Genomic DNA, 23,860 nt, shown 5'->3' with positions numbered 1-23,860 from the left:
TATTGGCTGATTTGAATATCCAATAGAATTTCTTTAGCTCTCATCCTATTGCCTGTTTTGAACAGCCAAAAGGATTTCAGTAGCTCTCATCCTATTGGCTGATGGATATCCGGATCTTCGTGTGTTAGTGTTAGTTTTTTTTAAAAAAAATTTGGGTGGGATTTTTTTTTAGATTAGGGTTTTAGGCTTTAGGTAAAAGTGCTGAATGCCCTTTTCAAGACAATGTAAAAGAGCTGAATGCCCTTTTAAGGGCAATGTCCATACAAATGCCCTTTTTAGGGCAATGGGTAGCTTAGGTTTTTGTTAGAATTATTTTTTTTTATTTTGGATGAATCTCAAACTTCACAAACAACTTTTCCTCTTTCTGACCACCATCTCCTCACTTGCAACATATCATCTCTCCCTACAACTCTCCCTCCTCCTACTCCTCACACCAAACTTCACAGAAGCATTATGTCAATAGATCAGCAACAGCTTGCTAATTCCCTCAAACCTCTCCTCTCATCCTTCTCCTCCTTTTCCTGTCCTGACCAATCTATCTGCCACTATAATTCCACCCTTACATCTATCCTTGACAATCTGGCCCCTCTTACCATAGTTCGGAAGTCACAAACTTATCCTCAACCCTGGCATACTCCTCTCTCTGACACGGTACCTCTGCAGATGTTACCGTACTACTGAGCGGCACTGGAGAAAATCTGGGAGTTCAGCTGATTTTCTTCATTATAAATTCATCTTCAACTCCTACTATTCTGCCCTTAATCTCTATAAGCAACATTACTGCTCTACTCTTATCTCTAATCTTTCTTCAAACCCAAAACGTCTGTTCTCCACTTTCATTACTCTTCTCCGCCCACCCCCACCTCCTAATACAACTTCTCTGTCAGCTTAAGACTTTGCCAGCCATTTCAATAACAAAATTGACTCCATCAGAAACGAAATCAGCTCTCAACATAATTTCATTCTCTCACCCCCTCAAACACTTGCAACCAACCACAACCCACATAGCCATAAACTTAGCTCTTTCTCCCCTGTTACTGAGGAAGAAGTTTTGGCACTTATACTGTGCTCTCACCTCACTACTTGTCCCCTTGACCCTATCCCCTCACAGCTACTCCCCTCCCTCTCTTCTACCCTTACCCCTATACTCACACATTTTCAACCTCTCCCTCAGCACCGGTATATTTCCCTCATCTCTGAAACATACACTGGTCACACATATCCTCAAAAAACCTTCCCTTGATCCAAGATTCCCATCCAACTACCGCCCTATTTCCCTCCTCCCTCTTGCCTCAAAGCTTCCCGAAAAACTAGTATATGCACGTCTATCCCATTTCTTACATGAAACTCCCTCCTTGACCCACTGCAATCTGGATTTCATCCCCATCACTCCACAGAGACAGCAATTGTTAAGGTTACCAACGACCTACTTACAGCAAAATCAAAAGATTACTTCTCTCTGCTTATCTTCTTTGATCTGTCTGCAGCTTTTGATACTGTTGACCACCCTCTTTTGCTCCAAACCCTCCAATCCTTCGGCATCTGTGACACAGCCCTGTGAAACCGTACCTTTAGTGTAGCCTTCTTTGAGGCCTCCTCTGCCCCGTCACCACTTTCTGTCGGGGTACCGCAAGGTTTTGTCCTCTGTGCCCTACTCTTCTCAATCTACACATCATCATTAGGTTCCCTAATAAAGTCCCACAGTTTCCAATATCATTTGTATGCCGACGACACACAAATCTACTTCTCTGCACCAGACCTATCTTCTTCCTTGCTAACCTGTGTCACTAACTGTCTTGCTCACATCTGTTCCTGGATGTCCTCTCACTACCTCAAGCTAAATCTCTCCAAAACTGAGCTCCTTATTTTCCCCCCTTCTTCCAAAATCTCCACCCCCAATTTCTCTATAACTGTCGACAACTCCATCATTACCCCTACCCCACATGCCCGATGTCTCGGGGTCACATTTGACTCAGATCTTTCTTTCACTCCTTACATTCAGTCCTTGGCTAAAGCCTGCCACTTCCACCTTAAAAACATCTCTACTATTAGATATTTCCTGACACAAGACACAACTAAGATTTAAATTCACTCTCTCATCCTTTTTCTGCCTCGATTACTGCAACTCTGTCCTCTCTGGTCTCCCCAGCTGCCGCCTAGCTCCTTTACAATCCATAATGAATGCCTCTGCCAGATTCATCTTCCTTACATGTCGCTCTTCATCTGCTGCACCTCTCTGCCAATCTCTTCACTGGCATCCTCTTGCCTCTAGGATTAAACACAAAATTCTCACTCTGACATACAAAGCCCTCAACTGCACTGCTCCCCCCTATATCTCAGACCTTGTCTCCAGATACTCTCTCTCCCGTCCCCTTCGCTCTGCTCTTGACCTCCTACTCTCCTCTTCTCTTGTTACCTCATCACACTCCTGTTTACAGAACCTTTCCAGACTGGCTCCCATCTTGTGGAACTCTCTGCCTCACTCCACAAGACTCTCCCCTAGTTTTTAAAGCTTCAAGCGCTCCCTAAAGACTCTACAGTTCAGGGATGCATACAACCTACACTAACCTTTCTTTATCCCAGTTCCTCTCCTCCATTTCTATCCCCTGAAACCCCTTAGTATGAGTCCAGCTGTTTGTAGATCACCTTCTGAAGAGTTGACTACAACAGTGCAACTCTTGGCAGGGCCCTCTACCCATTTGATCCCTATAATTGTTTTCTTGTACTCTGCCTTTGTTTATAGCGCTGCAGAATCTCTTGGCGCTCTACAAATAACCGATATTAATAATAATTAGAAGAAAAATACATGACTGTTCCTCACAGCGCATAGAGAGAGCATGAGCAGAGGGTGCTTATTTTTACAACTTACAATTGCTCCCCTTGGTTCCACTTTACGGAGCCGTTATAGCTGTTTTACCTATAGCATTTCCTATATGTCCTATCCTCTAGTACAGAGGAGGTAAAATTATAACTAAGGTGGTACTCATCCACCTAAATCGACGATCTACATCAGATGCTCCGCTCTGCCAGTCTCTACACTGGCTCCCCATACACTCCAGAATACAATTTAAAGTATTAGCCCTAACCTACAAAGCACTCAACAGTCTAACTCCCAACTATATTTCCTCTCTCATTGTGAAATACTCCCCATCCCGTCCTCTTCGATCAACCTCTGACCTACGTCTCTACACTCCTGTTATCTCTACATTCCACTCCCGCCTCCAAGACTTCGCACTTGCTGCTCCTGTCCTCTGGAACTCTCTACCCCGCTCCATCAGGCTGTCTCCAACCTTGTATAGCTTCAGACGATCCTTGAAAACCCACCTATTCAGAGAGGCTTACCATCTCTCCTCCATCCCGCATCCAAACCAAGCTAATACATGTACATGAACTGCCTGACTCCCTGCTCCAAATACAACCGATGTAACAAGCTACCCCAACTTTATGTCTCTGCACCCTAAACCTATAGACTGTGAGCTCTCTGGAGCAGGGCCCTCTTCCTCCTGTGCTAGATTTGTTTAGTCTTGTTATGTTTTGTATTGTATCACAAATCTTTGTCATTGTATACCCCTATCATTGTACCCAGCGCTACGGAATTTGGCGGCGCTATACAAAAAAATGATAATAATAATACTCTGCCTATTGGTTGCCACCATACTGCTGCAATATAATGTTCAATAAATCTGTTTGCTTATTGTATAAATAAACTTTAATTATTTATATATATTATGACTTTAAAAGAAAAATATATATTACTGCTTTTTCATGTCCCTTTGAGTTTTAAGAAGGAACCAGAGACAATAGAGTTCTTTCAAATATTCTCACAACGTTAGACAAACACTCAGAATGGTTTTCCACCTCTGCTCTAATGTAAAGATAAAGAGTTCTTTAGAATATTCTCACAACGTTAGACAAACACTCAGAAGGGTTTCCACCTCTACTCTAATGTAAAGATAAAGAGTTCTTTAGAATATTCTCACAACGTTAGACAAACACTCAGAAGGGTTTCCACCTCTACTCTAATGTAAAGATAAAGAGTTCTTTAGAATATTCTCACAACGTTAGACAAACACTCAGAAGGGTTTTCCACCTCTGCTCTAATGTAAAGATAAAGAGTTCTTTAGAATATTCTCACAACGTTAGACAAATACTCAGAAAGGTTTCCACCTCTACTCTAATGTAAAGATAAAGAGTTCTATAGAATATTCTCACAGCGTTAGACAAACACTCAGAAGGGTTATCTACCTCTGCTCTAATGTAAAGAGTTCTTATAGCTTTTACTATGGAGTTTGTACACACTTACCCATGGTACGGTACGGTCAGTCCTGCCACTGAGGAGTTCTCACATCCCAAACCAAATAAAGTGAGGAACATCAGATAGCCTAAGAGGGAAGAACCCAGTAACAACTTTGCTGCTCCAAAAATATTAATCCTGAATTTTTTCATAATGATTCCACCTGAGAAAATGCCTAAGGCCACAGCTGGGACGTTTATAAGACCTGTAGGTAACAGAAGAGCGAAACATAAACATGATACAAAATTACTTTCCTAGTTTAGCTGGATTAACTCTTTCATTGCTTTGTTATTTCTTTGCTAAAGCTACTTTCTATTTAAACATCTCTAAACATTCCCAACAATTGTCATGAGGGTGTTTCATCAAGCTGTTGTAGTGTAGGTAACTGCACCCTATGCTACCTACAGATAAATGTAATATAACCCTTCATGCTAACATATCCCTATCTGGTTACATTTAGCAGCTGTAGTGTAGGAAACTGTACCCTACGCTACCTACAGATAATTGTAATGTAACACTGCATGCTTACATATCCATATCTGGTTACATTTAGCAGCTGTAGTGTAGGTAACTGTACCCTATGCTACCTACAGATAAATGTAATGTAACCCTGCATGTTTACATATCATTATCTGGTTACATTTTGCAGCTGTAGTGTAGGTAACTTTACCGTATGCTACCTACAGATACATTTAATGTAACCATGCATACTAACATATCCCTATCTGGTTACATTTTGCTGCTGTAGTGTAGGTATAATTGCACCCTATGCTAACTACATATATATGTAATGTACCCCTGCATACTAACATATCCCTTTCTGGTTACATTTAGCTGCTTTAGTGTAGGTATTTACACCCTATGCTACCTACAGATAAATATAATGTAACCCTGTGTGCTAACATATTCCTTTCTGGTTACATTTAGCAGCTGGAGTGTAGGTAACAATACCCTATGCTACCTACAGATAAATGTAATGTAACCCTGTACACTAACATATCCCTATCTGGTTATATTTAGCTGCTGTAGTGTAGGTATAAATACACCCTATGCTACCTACATATAAATGTAATATAACCCTGCATGCTAACATATCCCTATCTTGTTACATTTAGCAGCTGTAGTGTAGGTAACTGTACCCTATGCTACTACATATAAATGTAATGTAACTTTGCTTGACAACATATCCCTATCTATTTATATTTAGCTGATGTACTGTAGGTAACTGCACCATATTCTACCTACAGATAAATATAATGTAACGTTGCATGCTAACATATCCCTATCTGGTTACATTTAGCAGCTGTAGTGTAGGTAACTGCACCCTATGCTACCTACAGATAGATGTAATGTAACCCTGCATGCTTACATATCCCTATCTAATTACATTTAGCAGCTGTAGTGTAGGTAACTGCACCCTATGCAACCTACATATAAATGTAATGTAACCCTGCATGCTTACATATTCCTATCTGGTTACATTTAGCAGCTGTAGTGTAGGTAACTGCACCCAATGGTACTTACATATAAATGTAATGTAACCCTGCATGTTTACATATCCCTATCTGGTTACATTTAGCAGCTGTAGTGTAGGTAACTGCACCCTATGCTACCTACAGATAAATGTAATGCAACCCTGCACACTAACAAATCCCTATCTGGTAACATTTAGCAGCTATAGTGTAGGTAACTGTACCCTATACTACCTACAGACAAATGTAATGTAACCCTGCATGTTTACATATCCCTATCTGATGACATTTAGCAGCTGTAGTATAGTTACCGCACCCTATGCTACCTACAGTTGAATGTAATGAAACCCTGTATACTAACATTTCCCTATCTGGTTACATTTAGATGCTGTAGTGTAGGTAACTGCACCCTATGCTACCTACATATAAATGTAATGTAACCCTGCATACTAAGATATCCCTCTCTGGTTACATTTAGCTGCTGTAGTGTAGGTAACTGCACCCTATGCTACCTACATATAAATGTAATGTAACCCTGCATACTAAGAGATATCCCTCTCTGGTTACATTTAGCTGCTGTAGTGTAGGTATAACTGCATCCTATGCTACCTACATATATATGTAATGTAACCCTGACTACTAACATATCCCTATCTGGTTACATTTAGCTGCTATAGTGTAGGTATTTACATCCTATGCTACCTACAGATAAATATAATGTAACGTTGCATGCTAACATATCCCTATCTGGTTACATTTAGCAGCTGTAGTGTAGGTAACTGCACCCTATGCTACCTACAGATAGATGTAATGTAACCCTGCATGCTTACATATCCCTATCTAATTACATTTAGCAGCTGTAGTGTAGGTAACTGCACCCTATGCAACCTACATATAAATGTAATGTAACCCTGCATGCTTACATATTCCTATCTGGTTACATTTAGCAGCTGTAGTGTAGGTAACTGCACCCAATGGTACTTACATATAAATGTAATGTAACCCTGCATGTTTACATATCCCTATCTGGTTACATTTAGCAGCTGTAGTGTAGGTAACTGCACCCTATGCTACCTACAGATAAATGTAATGCAACCCTGCACACTAACAAATCCCTATCTGGTAACATTTAGCAGCTATAGTGTAGGTAACTGTACCCTATACTACCTACAGACAAATGTAATGTAACCCTGCATGTTTACATATCCCTATCTGATGACATTTAGCAGCTGTAGTATAGTTACCGCACCCTATGCTACCTACAGTTGAATGTAATGAAACCCTGTATACTAACATTTCCCTATCTGGTTACATTTAGATGCTGTAGTGTAGGTAACTGCACCCTATGCTACCTACATATAAATGTAATGTAACCCTGCATACTAAGATATCCCTCTCTGGTTACATTTAGCTGCTGTAGTGTAGGTAACTGCACCCTATGCTACCTACATATAAATGTAATGTAACCCTGCATACTAAGAGATATCCCTCTCTGGTTACATTTAGCTGCTGTAGTGTAGGTATAACTGCATCCTATGCTACCTACATATATATGTAATGTAACCCTGACTACTAACATATCCCTATCTGGTTACATTTAGCTGCTATAGTGTAGGTATTTACACCCTATGCTACCTACAGATAAATATAATGTAACCCTGCATGCTTACATATTACTATCTGGTTATATTTAGCAGCTGTAGTGTAGGTAACTGCACCCTATGCTACCTACATATAAATGTAATGTAACCCTGCACACTAACAAATCCCTATCTGGTTACATTTAGCAGCTGTAGCGTAGGTAAATGCACCCTATGCTACCTACAGATAAATATAATGTAACCCTATATGCTAACATATCCATATCTTGTTACATTTAGCAGCTGTAGTGTAGGTAACTGCACCCTATGCTACCTACAGTTAAATATAATGTAACCCTGCATACTAACATATCCCTATCTTGTTACATTTAGCTGCTGTAGTGTAGGTAACTGAACCCTATGCTACCTACAGATAAATATAATGTAACCCTGCATACTAACATATCCCTATCTTGTTACATTTAGCTGCTGTAGTGTAGGTAACTGCACCCTAAGCTACCTTCAGATAAAACAAAATTTATGCTTACCTGATAAATTTCTTTCTCTTGTGGTGTATCCAGTCCACGGGTTCATCCATTACTTGTGGGATATTCTCCTTCCCAACAGGAAGTTGCAAGAGGACACTCACAGCAGAGCTGTCTATAAAGCTCCTCCCCTAACCCCCACCTCCAGTCATTCGACCGAAGACAAGTAAGAAAAAGGAGAGACTATAGGGTGCAGTGGTGACTGTAGTTTAAAAAATAACAACGCCTGCCTTAAAGTGACAGGGCGGGCCATGGACTGGATACACCACAAGAGAAAGAAATTTATCATGTAAGCATAAATTTTGTTTTCTCTTGTAAGGTGTATCCAGTCCACGGGTTCATCCATTACTTGTGGGATACCAATACCAAAGCTTTAGGACACGGATGAAGGGAGGGACAAGGCAGGCACTTAAACGGAAGGCACCACTTCCTGTAAGACCTTTCTCCCAAAAATAGCCTCCGAGGAAGCAAAAGTATCAAATTTGTAGAATTTAGAAAAAGTATGAAGCGAAGACCAAGTCGCCACCTTACAAATCTGTTCAACAGAGGCCTCATGTTTAAAAGCCCATGTGGAAGCTACCGCTCTAGTAGAGTGAGCTGTAATTCTTTGAGGAGGCTGCTGGCCAGCAGTCTCATAAGCTAAACGGATTATACTTCTCAGCCAAAAAGAAAGAGAAGTTGTTGAAGCCTTTTTGCCCCTTCTCTTTCCGGAGTAGACAACAAACAATGCAGATGTTTGACGAAAATCCTTAGTAGCTTGCAAATAAAACTTTAAAGCACGAACCACGTCAAGATTGTGTAACAGACGTTCCTTCTTTGAAGAAGGATTAGGACACAGTGACGGAACAACAATTTCCTGATTGATATTCCTATTAGATACTACCTTAGGAAGAAACCCAGGTTTGGTACTCAAAACTACCTTATCTGCATGGAAGATCAGATAAGGGGAATCACACTGCAAGGCAGATAACTCTGAAACTCTTCGAGCCGAAGAGATAGCTACTAAAAACAGAACTTTCCAAGATAAAAGCTTGATATCTATGGAATGCAAGGGTTCAAACGGAACCCCTTGAAGAACTTTAAGAACTAAATTTAAACTCCATGGCGGAGCAACAGGTTTAAACACAGGCCTGATTCTAACCAAAGCCTGACAAAACGCCTGAACGTCTGGAACATCAGCCAGGCGCTTGTGCAAAAGAATAGACAGAGCATTAATCTGTCCCTTTAAGGAATTAGCCGATAATCCCTTTTCCAATCCTTCTTGGAGAAAAGATAGTATCCTAGGAATCCTGACCTTACTCCACGAGTAACCCTTGGATTCACACCAATGAAGATATTTACACCATATTTTATGATAGATTTTCCTGGTGACAGGCTTTTGAGCCTGATTCAAGGTATCAATGACCGACTCGGAGAAACCACATTTTGATAAAATCAAGCGTTCAATCTCCAAGCAGTCAGACGCAGAGAAATTAGATTTGGATGTTTGAATGGACCTTGGAGTAGAAGGTCCTGCCTCAGCGGCAGAGTCCATAGTGGCGAGGATGACATGTCCACCAGATCCGCATACCAAGTCCTGCGCGGCCACGCAGGTGCTATCAAAATCACTGAAGCTCTCTCCTGCTTGATCTTGGCAATCAGACGAGGGAGGAGAGGAAACGGTGGAAACACATAAGCCAGGCTGAAGGACCAGGCCACTGCTAGAGCATCTATCAGCGCTGCCTGGGGATCCCTTGACCTGTACCCGTAACAAGGAAGCTTGGCGTTCTGACAAGACGCCAACAGATCCAGTTCTGGTTTGCCCCATAGTTGAATCAGCTGGGCAAATACCTCCGGATGGAGCTCCCACTCCCCCAGATGAAAAGTCTGCCAACTTAGAAAATCCGCCTCCCAGTTTTCTACTCCTGGGATATGGATAGCTGAGAGATGGCAAGAGTGAACCTGTGCCCATAGAATTATCTTGTAAACCTCCATCATTGCTAGGGGACTCCTTGTTCCCCCCTGATGGTTGATATAGGCTACAGTCATGATATTGTCCGACTGAAATCTGATGAACTTGGTCGCAGCTAGTTGAGGCCAAGCCTGAAGAGCCTTGAATATATGGCATCTGTCGTCACTATAGTCCACTCTGGCCTGCGGAAACTCATTCCCCTGGACAGATGGACCCGAGATAACCACCAGAGAAGAGAATCCCTGGTCTCTTGATCCAGATTTAACAGAGGAGACAAATCTGTGTAGTCCCCATTCCACTGGTTGAGCATGCAAAGTTGCAGTGGTCTGAGATGTAGGCGGGCAAACGGAACTATGTCCATTACCGCTACCATTAGGCCAATGATTTCCATACACTAAGCCACTGATGGCCGAGAAGTGGAATGAAGAACACGGCAGGAAGTTAGAAGCTTTGAAATCCTGACTTCTGTCAGAAAAAAATTCATTTCTACTGAATCTATCAGAGTTCCTAGGAAGGAAACTCTTGTGAGAGGAGAGAGAGAACTCTTTTCTATGTTCACTTTCCACCCGTGAGACCTCAGAAAGGCCAGAACAATGTCCGTATGGGACTTGGCGATTTGAAAAGTCGACGCCTGAATCAGAATGTCGTCTAGGTAAGGGGCTACCGCTATGCCCCGCGGCCTTAGAACTGCCAGAAGGGACCCTAGAACCTTCGTAAAGATTCTTGGTGCTGTGGCTAACCCGAAGGGAAGAGCCACAAACTGGTAATGCCTGTCTAGGAAGGCGAACCTGAGGAACTGATGATGATCTCTGTGAATCGGAATGTGGAGATAAGCATTCTTTAAGTCCACGGTAGTCATATATTGACCCTCCTGGATCATAGGGAGGATGGTTCGGATTGTCTCCATCTTGAAGGATCGGACCCTGAGAAATTTGTTTAGGATCTTGAGATCCAAGATAGGTCTGAAAGTTCCCTCTTTTTTGGGAACTATAAACAGGTTTGAATAGAAACCCAGCCCCTGTTCCTCTCTTGGAACTGGGTGGATCACTCCCATAACCAGTAGGTCTTGAACGCAACGTAAGAATGCCTCTCTCTTTATCTGGTTTGCAGATAGTTGTGAGAGATGAAATCTGCCCTTCGGAGATGAACCTTTGAATTCCAGAAGATATCCCTGGGAAACAATCTCTAGTGCCCAGGGATCCTGGACGTCTCTTGCCCAAGCCTGGGCGAAGAGAGAAAGTCTGCCCCCGACCAGATCCGGTCCCGGATCGGGGGCTACTCCTTCATGCTGTCTTAGAGGCAGCCGCAGGTTTCTTGGCCTGCTTACCCTTGTTCCAAGCTTGGTTAGGTCTCCAGACTGGTTTGGACTGGGCGAAATTTCCCTCTTGTTTTGCATTAGAGGAAACTGAAGCTGCGCCGCTCTTGAAGTTTCGAAAGGAACGAAAATTATTCTGTTTGGCCCTTAATTTATTGGCCCTATCCTGAGGAAGGGCGTGACGTAATATCAGAGATGATCTCCTTCAGGCCAGGCCCGAATAGGGTCTGTCCTTTGAAGGGGATGTTAAGAAGCTTAGACTTTGAAGTAACGTCTGCTGACCAGGACTTAAGCCATAGCGCCCTACGCGCCAGAATGGCAAAACCTGAATTCTTAGCCATTAGTTTGGTTAAATGAAAAACGGCGTCAGAAATAAAGGAATTAGCTAACTTAAGAGCTTTAAGATATCATCTAACGGGGTCTCCACCTGTAGAGACTCCTCAAGAGACTCGAACCAAAAAGCCGCTGCAGCAGTAACTGGGGCAATGCATGCAAGAGGCTGGAGGATAAAACCTTGATGTATAAAAATTTTCTTAAGGAGACCCTCCAATTTTTTATCCATAGGATCTAGGAAAGCACAACTGTCCTCGACGGGGATAGTTGTACGCTTAGCTATGGTAGAGACTGCTCCCTCCACCTTAGGGACCGTCTGCCACGAGTCCCGTATGGTGGCATCTGTGGGAAACATCTTTTTAAAAGCAGGAGGGGGAGAGAACGGCACACCTGGTCTATCCCATTCCTTAGTAATAATTTCCGAAAACTTCTTAGGGACTGGAAAAACATCAGTGTAAACAGGCACTGCAAAGTATTTGTCCATTTTACACAATTTCTCTGGAACCACAATGGGGTCACAGTCATCCAGAGTCGCTAAAACCCCCTGAGCAATAAGCGGAGGTGTTCAAGCTTAAATTTAAACGCTGTCATTTCAGAATCAGACTGAAGCAACGCCTTCCCTGAGTCTGAAATGTCACCCACAGATAGAAGCTCACCTGCCTCTGCTTCTGAGTATTGTGAGGGTATATCGGGCACAGGCATTAAAGCGTCAGAAAGCTCTGTATTAATTCTAGCCCCAGAGCTGTCTCGCTTTCCTTGTAACCCTGGCAGTTTGGACAATACCTCTGTGAGGGTAGCATTCATAACTGCCGCCATGTCCTGTAAGGTAAAAGAATCAGATGCGCTAGATGTACTTGGCGTCACTTGAGCGGGAGTTATAGGTTCTGACACATGGGGAGAGCTAGATGGCATAATCTCCCTTTTTTTAGTCAGAGAATCCCCTGGAGATAAATTTTTAAGCGCCATAATATGGTCTTTATAGTTTATAGAAATTTCAGTACATTTGGTACACATTCTAAGAGGGGGTTCCACAATGGCTTCCAAACATATTGAACAAGGAGTTTCCTCTATGTCAGACATGTTTAACAGACTAGTAATGAGACAAGCAAGCTTGGAAAACACTTTAATAAATGTGCAACAGCAATTAAACAAAAACGTTACTGTGCCTTTAAGAGAAAAAAAACTAACACTTAAACTGCAAAACAGTGTTAAAATGCAGTAAAGACTTCGAATTTTTTACAGTGTGAGTAAGGGACTAAAGCAACATTGCACCCACTTGCAAATGGATGATTAACCCCTTAGCCCCCAAACCGGAGTTAAAAAACATCAACCACCATTAAAATACAGTTGAGTACCTTGCCACAGCTCTGCTGAGGCTCCTACCTACGATTTACGATTTTGTGCAGAAATAAACCCTTTGTAATGGTCCTCAGATGCCAGAGGACTCTTCTAGGGAAGCTGGATGTCTCAGTCTGAATTAAAACTGCGCATCTAGAGCGCTAAAATAGGCCCCTCCCACCATGTAGTGGATGTCAGAGGGGCCTTAAGAAAATACTCCTAGGAGTATCTGACTAGCCATGTGGAAACTAGGCCCCAAATAAAGATTTATCTCCCTCAGAGAAAAAACGTCCTATTTATGAAATCATGTAAACGTTTTGTCACTAAGTAATATGAGTATTAACATGAGTATTACCCTGTTTTGTAAGCATGATCCCAGTTGTTGTTAATTCACTGCATCAGGCTTACCTCAAGTACACAAGGCTCTGTCAGCATTTTCTAGAACTTATTCATCTCTCTAGAAATAAAAATACTGAACATACCTCAAAGCAGGTAAACTGCAGACCGTTCCCCCAACTGAAGTTTTCCCACACTCTTCAGTTATGTGTGAGAACAGCAATGGAACTTAGTTACAAACCGCTAAGATCATCAAACCTCCAGGCAGAATTCTTCTTCTAATTTCTGCCTGAGAGTAAAACAGTACAACGATGGTACCGTTTAAAAATAATAAACTCTTGATTGAAGGTAAAACTACACTAAGTCACTACATATCTCTTGATACTTCCTATCTTGTCGAGAGTTGCAAGATAATGACTGGAGGTGGGGGTTAGGGGAGGAGCTATATAGACAGCTCTGCTGTGGGTGTCCTCTTGCAACTTCCTGTTGGGAAGGAGAATATCCCACAAGTAATGGATGAACCGTGGACTGGAGACACCTTACAAGAGAAATATAATGTAACCCTGCATACTAACGTATATCTATCTGGTTACATTTAGCAGCTGTAGTGTAGGTAACTGCACCCTATGCTACCTAAATATACATATAATGTAACCCTGCATGCTAACATATCCCTATCTGGTTACATTTAGTAGCTGTAGTGTAGGTAACTGCACCCTATGCTAACTACAGATAAATGTAATGTCACCCTGAATACTAACATATCCCTATCTGGTTACATTTAGCAGCTGTAGTGTAGGTAACTGCGCCCTATGCTACCTACATATAAATATAATATAACCCTGCATGCTAACATATCCCTATCTGGTTACATTTAGCTGCTGTAGTGTAGGTAACTGCACCCTATGCTAACTACAGATAAATGTAATGTAACCCTGCATACTAACATATCCCTATCTTGTTACATATAGCTGCTGTAGTGTAGGTAACTGCATCCTATGCTACCTACAGATAAATATAATATAACCCTGCATGCTAACATATCCCTATCTTGTTATATTTAGCAGCTGTAGTGTAGGTAACTGCACCCTATGCTACCTACAGATAAATATAATGTAACCCTGCATACTAACGTATATCTATCTGGTTACATTTAGCAGCTGTAGTGTTGTTAACTGCACCCTATGCTACCTACATATACATATAATGTAACCCTGCATGCTAACATATCCCTATCTGGTTACATTTAGTAGCTGTAGTGTAGGTAACTGCACCCTATGCTAACTACAGATAAATGTAATGTAACCCTGCATACTAACATATCCCTATCTGGTTACATTTAGCAGCTGTAGTGTAGGTAACTGCACCCTATGCTACCTACAGATAAATATAATATAACCCTGCATGCTAACATATCCCTATCTTGTTATATTTAGCAGCTGTAGTGTAGGTAACTGCACCCTATGCTACCTACAGATAAATATAATGTAACCTTGTATGCTAACATATCCCTATCTTGTTACATTTAGCTGCTGTAGTGTAGGTATTTACACCCTATGTTACCTACATATAAATATAACGTAACCCTGCATGCTAATATATTGATATCTGGTTACATTTAGCTGCTGTACTATAGGTATAACTGCACCCTATGCTACCTACAGATATATGTAATGTAACCCTGCATACTAACATATCCCTATCTAGTTACATTTAGCTGCTGTAGTGTAGGTATTTACACCCTATGCTACCTACAGATAAATATAATGTAACCCTGCATGCTTACATATCCCTATCTGGTTATATTTAGCAGTTGTAGTGTAGGTAACTGCACCCTATGCTACCTACATATAAATGTAATGTAACCCTGCACACTAACAAATTCCTATCTGGTTACATTTAGCAGCTGTAGCGTAGGTAACTGCACCCTATGCTATCTACAGATAAATATAATGTAACACTGCATACTAACATATCCCTATCTTGTTACATTTAGCAGCTGTAGTGTAGGTAACTGCACCCTATGCTACCTACAGTTAAATATAATATAACCCTGCATGCTAACATATTGTAACATATCTCAGCCTAATGTCACTATCCCTTTAAGAAATCCTTTTCTGACTGCTGCATTTGGGCAGTATTCACATTCAGCTTGCCTGCCTGCCTGATTAATTATTCATGCACCTGATTACATCAGCCTCTTTTTAAGCCTTCTCAGGTCTAATGTGCCTTGCATTAACATTGAAGTTGTGATCCTGAACAGAGGTCTGTGACTGTTTCCTTCATGAACTTACCAGCTATTCCAAGATACAGCATTTTCTATTACCTATGCAAAATATCATCAAACCGCAAGTATCAAAAATATCTCCATTCTGTTTCCTGGACACAGCTACTTAACAATCTCTGAACTTTATTATAATTCAACTATGCTTTTGCTTACCATCACTCTCTAATTACAACAGCATCTTACTCAGAACTTTATAACCATTTCTCTGCTACAAGTTGTCATTGCTGAAATATCCTGCTGCAAATATGTTAACATATTCTGAACTCTGCATCTATGTGTTCAATTAAAAGCTTTCATGTGATTCTGCAATATATGTTCAAACAGTAATTGATGCCTTAAACTTAACTTTCACCTGTGCTGCTCTGCTAATTACTGACATACAGCTCTTTATAATATTATATACTGTGAACCTGCAACAAACCAAGTTTGCATCTAAATGCACAAACAGTAATTAATGCCTAAACTTGCAGCTTGTCTAAGTACCTGTGCAGCTGTGCTTAAACTCTGACATACAGCTTTATATAATATTATGTACTGTGAACCTGCAACAATCCTTAGTTTGCATCTAACTGTCATTTTTTTACCAGATTACTCTGAAGCCTGAACATTCCACTTTGCTATATTTTTCTCTCATTGAATCCTGCAGTTACTTCTATTAGCTAACTATAAGTCACAGTGAAGTCAGAATATATTGTATACAAATGTTGCACTCTCCATTTATTCTACAATAACTTCTAGCAACTATGAATCACAGAATATCATCTATCCACGTCCAGGATACTCTTCCCCGGGTCAGGGGTCGGTGTCTTCAAATCCCTACCACTGCCCTGAGGGTCTGTGTCCTGAGCGCATGTACACCGGATCATGACACATATCCATATCTGGTTATATTTAGCAGCTGTAGTGTAGGTAACTGCACCCTATGCTACCTACAGATAAATATAATGTAACCTTGTATGCTAACATATCCCTATCTGGTTACATTTAGCTGCTGTAGTGTAGGTATTTACACCCTATGTTACCTACAGATAAATATAACGTAACCCTGCATGCTTACATATCCCTATCTGATTACATTTAGCAGCTGTAGCGTAGGTAACTGCACCCTATGCTATCTACAGATAAATATAATGTAACACTGCATACTAACATATCCCTATCTGATTACATTTAGCAGCTGTAGTGAAGGTAACTGCACCCTATGCTACCTACAGATAAATATAATATAACCCTGCATGCTAACATATACATATCTGGTTATATTTAGCAGCTGTAGTATAGGTAACTGCACCCTATGCTACCTACAGATAAATATAATATAACCCTGCATGCTAACATATACATATCTGGTTACATTTAGCTGATGTAGTGTAGGTATTTACACCCTATGTTACCTACAGATAAATATAACGTAACCCTGCATGCTAACATATCCATATCTGGTTATATTTAGCAGCTGTAGTGTAGGTAACTGCACCCTATGTTACCTACAGATAAATATAACGTAAACCTGCATGCTTACATATCCCTATCTGGTTACATTTAGCTGCTGTAGTGTAGGTATTTACACCCTATGCTATCTACCGATAAATATAACGTAACCCTGCATGCTAACATATTGATATCTGGTTACATTTAGCTGCTGTAGTGTAGGTATAACTGCACCCTATGCTACCTACAGATAAATATAATGTAACCCTGCATATCCCTATCTGATTACATTTAGCTGCTGTAGTGTAGGTATTTACACCCTATGTTACCTACAGATAAATAGAACGTAACCCTGCATGCTAAAATATTGATATCTGGTTACATTTAGCTGCTGTAGTGTAGGTATAACTGCACCCTATGCTACCTACAGATAAATATAATGTAACCCTGCACACTAACATATTGATATCTGGTTACATTTAGCTGCTGTAGTGTAGGTATAACTGCACCCTATGCTACCTACAGATATATGTAATGTAACCCTGCATATCCCTATCTGGTTAGATTTAGGAAACTCTTACCGCTAATGTCCTTGGTGGGGGTATAAGGAGCTAAAGCCCTCAGTCTATAAGGCTGAGAAATGTTATCTGCTTATCACTGTGCTGTTTTTACTTAATTTTACATTGTGCTTATTGTCACATTTACTGAACCTAGCATATAATTATAGTCTCATCCCTCCTTTATCCAACAGTTCACACATTTACTGAACCTAGCATATAATTATAGTCTCATCCCTCCTTTATCCAACAGTTCACACATTTACTGAACCTAGCATATAATTATAGTCTCATCCCTCCTTTATCCAACAGTTCACACATTTTAACCCCAGGGTACATTTGATGTAGCTGTTGGGATTGTGTATTTTGTATGAATAAGGGGTTGTGTGTTTCTGCCATGATAATTATGGCCAGATCACGAGTGGAGCGCTATCATTAGAGCGAGGAGTGTAAAAACAATTACGAGATAATTTACTCTCCCCGTTGAGTGGCAATGTCCTCTCATATTACAAGTTGAAAGTAAATGCGATTGCTTGAACGCAATCAAATTTAGTGCTCAAACTTTTTACACAAAACATAAAGGGTTTTGGCTGAAGGAAGCATTTGCTCTAAACTACAATATTAACCCCTAAACTGCCACAACCCCCATTGATAACGACCCCTCTACACTATTAACCCATAATTCCCCACAATCCCCATCTCAAACTTAATATCTACACTGTTAACCCCTAAACCGCCACAACCTCCAATCCAAACTACCCCTCTTCATTATTAACCCCAAAACCGGCACTACAGTACCATAAAAAAAATATTCAAAAACAAAAGCCTCACTTAAAAAATGATTCTACAAGTAATCCCCCCAAATAAAACGCTATCTTAAAAAAAACCTACTCTATAAGTTGCCTGGCTGGGCATTACCCTTAGAAGAGTATTCAGCTCTTTGCTGCCCAAAAAAATCCCTCACTAATTAAAAAAAAATCCTGTCATTAAACCCCAAAGAAGGTTCTCACCAAAGTTGAATCCGGGTGCCAGCGCTTCATATTAATACCGGCGGCGCTTCATCTTCACCCCGGCAGTGGTCTTCTACTTCTTTTTTTCATCCCAGGTTTTTTATTTTCTGTAATGGTAGTTTTCTTTTCTATTTTTTATGTACTGATTTTTTTTTTTAAGGTATGTGGGGATGTGGTGGTTTAGGGGTTAATAGTGGAGTGGGGTATTTTGCAATGTGGTGGTTTAGGGGTTAATCATATAGTGCTGGTAGTTTGCTATATGGGGTGGTGGCTAAGGGGTTAATAGAGTAGCAGGTATTTTGCGGTGAGCTATGTGGTGGGTTAGGGGTTAATAGAGTAGGGGGCTTACTGTGATTTGGGGTTATAACATGAGTATGGATGTTAGGTTATTTCCACTTTTCTTTTTCTATTTAAGTCTTTGGAGTACGCTAATGCAGTCACATTCAATATCCAATCTTCTGCTCTTTGCGTGTATTGGGTTAGCGTGCGAGAGAAAGATTTATTTTCAATTTGTAATTCGCGTGATAACCGCCCCACTCGTATTCTAGCGCTTAGTTTTTTATAGGTTGTGTTTGGAACAATGTTTAATGTATGGGAACCCCAACCACCATAGCAGAGTAGTTGGATTTGTCATGTTACAGAGAGATATGCTACAGTATGTAGTGGAGACAAGTTGTTGTACAGCAGAACTGAAGCAGAATTCATTATGGTGTTTGTTTATCTTACTAATCGCTCTGCTGCGTGTGTTACTGGCAGGAATAGGTTAATCAATGAGATCTGAAGTCTGTACATACTGTATACACGTGTATTCATGACAATATCTGTAATTACCGTACATGATATAACCATACCTATACTAACGTTTGTCTTGGCTTAAGTCTGAACGTACTGTATACACGTGTATTCAGGACAATATCTAATTACCGTACATGATATAACCATACCTATAATAAGGTTTGTCTTGGCTTAAGTCTGTACATACTGTATACACGTGTATTCATGACAATATCTGTAATTACCGTACATGATATAACCATACCTATAATAACGTTTGTCTTGGCTGAAGTCTGCCCGTACTGCTGCTCAATGTATTTGGGTTTGTACGTTACCATTCCAATCACAGAGTTATACTGGAAAATGCTTCCACACAATAATAAAAAGTAAACTGGATTCCCCAACAGGTCTTTCAATGAAGGCAAAAAATCTAAGCATAAAAAAAGTCAAAATATTTAAAGGGCATAACAGGGCAATCATGCTTACATACATAGTAACATAGTAGATGAGGTTGAAAAAAGAAGTCTATTGAGTGATACAAATCTAATACAGGGAGTGCAGAATTATTAGGCAAGTTGTATTTTTGAGGATTAATTTTATTATTGAACAACAACCATGTTCTCAATGAACCCAAAAAACTCATTAATATCAAAGCTGAATAGTTTTGGAAGTAGTTTTTAGTTTGTTTTTAGTTATAGCTATTTTAGGGGGATATCTGTGTGTGCAGGTGACTATTACTGTGCATAATTATTAGGCAACGTAACAAAAAACAAATATATACCCATTTCAATTATTGGTTTCACTGGTAAAAATAAATATAACATCTCAACATTCACAAATATACATTTCTGACATTCAAAAACAAATCAGTGACCAATATAGCCACCTTTCTTTGCAAGGACACTCAAAAGCCTGCCATCCATGGATTCTGTCAGTGTTTTGATCTGTTCACCATCAACATTGCGTGCAGCAGCAACCACAGCCTCCCAGACACTGTTCAGAGAGGTGTACTGTTTTCCCTCCTTGTAAATCTCACATTTGATGATGGACCACAGGTTCTCAATGGGGTTCAGATCAGGTGAACAAGGAGGCCATGTCATTAGATTTTCTTCTTTTATACCCTTTCTTGCCAGCCACGCTGTGGAGTACTTGGACGCGTGTGATGGAGCATTTTCCTGCATGAAAATCATGTTTTCTTGAAGGATGCAGACTTCTTCCTGTACCACTGCTTGAAGGTGTCTTCCAGAAACTGGCAGTAGGACTGGGAGTTGAGCTTGACTCCATCCTCAACCCGAAAAGGCCCCACAAGCTCATCTTTGATGATACCAGCCCAAACCAGTACTCCACCTCCACCTTGCTGGCGTCTGAGTCAGACTGGAGCTCTCTGCCCTTTACCAATCCAGCCACGGGCCCATCCATCTGGCCCATCAAGACTCACTCTCATTTCATCAGTCCATAAAACCTTAGAAAAATCAGTCTTGAAATATTTCTTGGCCCAGTCTTGACGTTTCAGCTTGTGTGTCTTGTTCAGTGGTGGTCGTCTTTCAGCCTTTCTTACCTTGGCCATGTCTCTGAGTATTGCACACCTTGTGCTTTTGGGCACTCCAGTGATGTTGCAGCTCTGAAATATGGCCAAACTGGTGGCATCTTGGCAGCTGCATGCTTAACTTTTCTCAGTTCATGGGCAGTTATTTTGCGCCTTGGTTTTTCCACACGCTTCTTGCGACCCTGTTGACTATTTTGAAGGAAACGCTTGATTGTTCGATGATCACGCTTCAGAAGCTTTGCAATTTTATGAGTGCTGCATCCCTCTGCAAGATATCTCACTATTTTTGACTTTTCTGAGCCTGTCAAGTCCTTCTTTTGACCCATTTTGCCAAAGGAAAGGAAGTTGCCTAATAATTATGCACACCTGATATAGGGTGTTGATGTCATTAGACCACACCCCTTCTCATTACAGAGATGCACATCACCTAATATGCTTAATTGGTAGTAGGCTTTCGAGCCTATACAGCTTGGAGTAAGACAACATGCATAAAGAGGATGATGTGGTCAAAATACTCATTTGCCTAATAATTCTGCACTCCCTGTATACTTACAATAAAAGCTCCAGTTCATCTTAAATTAATCCTATTAAAAAGTGAGACATTTAACACCATCAATCATATCCCTGAATTCTGTTTCTATCCGAACCCTTTTAAAATGTATCTTAGGTATTGGCATTTACTCCATAGCAAAAAGGTGAAGTTGGCTCAGGTTAAAAACAATGCTCTTTATTGAAGATTTTTGATAAAAGCTTAGGACGGTGGAGTACGAAATGTTTAAACATTTGAGGTCTGCCGTCAGTGTCTGACACGTTTCAGCATAAGCTGTAATCATAATTATGCCGTTGCTGGCCAGTGAAAAATGTACATATATATGTAGTTCCACATTTTACCCATCACTACATCCTAGTAAGACACAACAAATTGCCATTGCTCTTGCATTATATATAGATAAATACAATTCCGTTAGTAACTAAATATATTAACCAAAGGGCATTGATGATGTTACAAAATGGGCAATATAAATTGTAATTTCCACATTCAATGACACAATTGGTGTCGGCTAAATATCATTTTCCTTGATTATTATAATGGTACAGTATCTGAGGTTTATTAGTAATTAACATACACCTAGATTACGAGTTTTGCACTAAACAGAGTGCAAAACTAAAGCCAAAAAGTTGCATTATTTCACTCTCCATAGCGCTGCCATTATGAGTTACTGAAAAGTACTGTGCGTGCGATATGGTGGCATTTAATCTCTAACGCAACGCCATTGATATCTATGGGGGAAAAAAGTTACGTTTAAACCTAACACCCTAACATAAACCCCACGTCTAAACACCCCTAAGCTGCCGCCCCCCAACATCGCCTCCACCTAAATAAATTTATTAACCCCTAATATGCCACTGCCGACATCGTCGCCACTAATTAAAGCTATTGACCCCTATTCCGCTGCTCTCTGACTTTACCACCAATATAATAAAGCTATTAACCCCTATTCCGCCGCTCCCCAACATCGCCGACATTATAATAAAGTTATTAACCCCTAAACCTCCGGCCTCCCCCATCTCCGCAACTAAATAAACCTATTAACCCCTAAACCTGCGGCCTCCCACATCTCCACCACAAATAAACCTTCTAACCCCTAAACCGCCAGCCCCCCACATTGCAAAACACGAAATTAAGCTATTTACCCCTAAAACTAACACCCCCTAACTTTAAATAAAATTACAATATCAATATATTTAAATAAATAAAAACTTTTTTTTCAATATTCTTTTTATTGCTTTTTTTCCACACAATAAAATAATAGAAAATCACAAAAGGAACAAAAAAATTGCAAAAATAAATAGTACAGGTATACCTTGAGCTTTACCGTTAACAAAGTCCATATAAGAGAGAGAGGAAAAAAAACAATATTTAGAGGATTTGTCATCTCAATCCTCAATTAACCAACATACGAACAATATTACAATTCTTAAACTTATTCATCTCAACTAGTACTTTAATCCTTAAGGAATAACTTGAACAGACAAAACCTCCTGAGGTTTGTAAACTAAGATATTTTTGCAAACAAACAAAACAAAAAAAAAAAGAGAGAGAGAAAAAGAAAAAAGAGAAATAAAAAGAGAGGATGTAAGGCTCCCCTCTCCCTACCGGGACCTTCCTTCCCCACACTAGTCGACCTCCCTAAAATTTGATACCCACAGCGGGGGAAACACTCCATAAAGAACCAAGTCAGCAAAACTCTGCAAACTTAAAAATGGAGATAAAATATTCTTCTGCGTTACTAATGAGTAGGACTTAATAACTGGAAGCCAGGTGAGGATAAACTCACCGATCCGTTTTTCTGAGGTATATTGTGTATAAAAGGATTCAAATATAATTTGCGTCTGGATCTCTTTAAGAAAACTAGTAAATGATGGGGCCTTAGACAGCTGCCAATTCTTAAATATAAGAGATCTAACTATAAAAACAATTATGAGACGAGTTAATAATATGGGTTTTATCTGAGTCTCAATTTTAAGGAAAAATACTACTTTAGGAGAAAATTGAATATCTAAATCAAGTAACAGTATAGCCCAAAACTGAATTTTTAGGGCACTGCCATAGCATATGAACCACATTAGCATTACATAATATGAACAACGTGGACACGCTAAGACTTGTGCCATCCTTGCTGGAGAAAGATCATAATTATTTACCAGTTTATAGTGAGACTCTTTCCACCCCACAGCAATTACACATTTATTAACTAAAGCAAAACTCTGATTAATGAATCCGAATCTACTGTGGGGAACGTGCCTTCCCATCTTTTAATAATTTTTTCCAGAAATAGCATACCTTGTTTATCTAGCATCGCCTCATACATCAATGATATTGACGTATTACCACTTTTAAACCTATCTATATACCTATTCAGCTCCATACAATCTTTCATATACTCCCTAATACTGGTACAATTTGTTATTAAGTGACGAAGTTGGAAATAATAACAGATTATTTCTAGGTAGATTGAATTGTTGAGAGAGAAGCTCTAATGAATACATTTGCTGATTATTGCTCAATGCTTGTGCCACAAATTCCAGA

The 23,860-nt window shown here is 40.2% G+C and overlaps 1 protein-coding gene across 1 annotated transcript in view; it reads right to left on the bottom strand.

The window, feature by feature from the left end:
• Positions 1-4,299: 4,299 nt before the first annotated feature.
• Positions 4,300-23,860, bottom strand: part of LOC128643468 (solute carrier organic anion transporter family member 1C1-like) — an 89,826-nt gene continuing 70,265 nt past the window's right edge. The window contains exons 5-6 of the mRNA XM_053696316.1: positions 19,489-19,653; positions 4,300-4,499 (exon numbers count right to left, since the gene is read on the bottom strand). Coding sequence (XP_053552291.1) covers positions 4,300-4,499; positions 19,489-19,653 — 365 coding nt within the window. The remainder of the gene's footprint in view (positions 4,500-19,488; positions 19,654-23,860) is intronic.

This window comes from Bombina bombina, unplaced genomic scaffold (genome assembly GCF_027579735.1).
Source record: "Bombina bombina isolate aBomBom1 unplaced genomic scaffold, aBomBom1.pri scaffold_732, whole genome shotgun sequence".
In the NCBI taxonomy this organism is placed as follows: Eukaryota; Metazoa; Chordata; class Amphibia; order Anura; family Bombinatoridae; genus Bombina; species Bombina bombina.
This window is presented reverse-complemented; position numbering and strand designations above follow the sequence as displayed.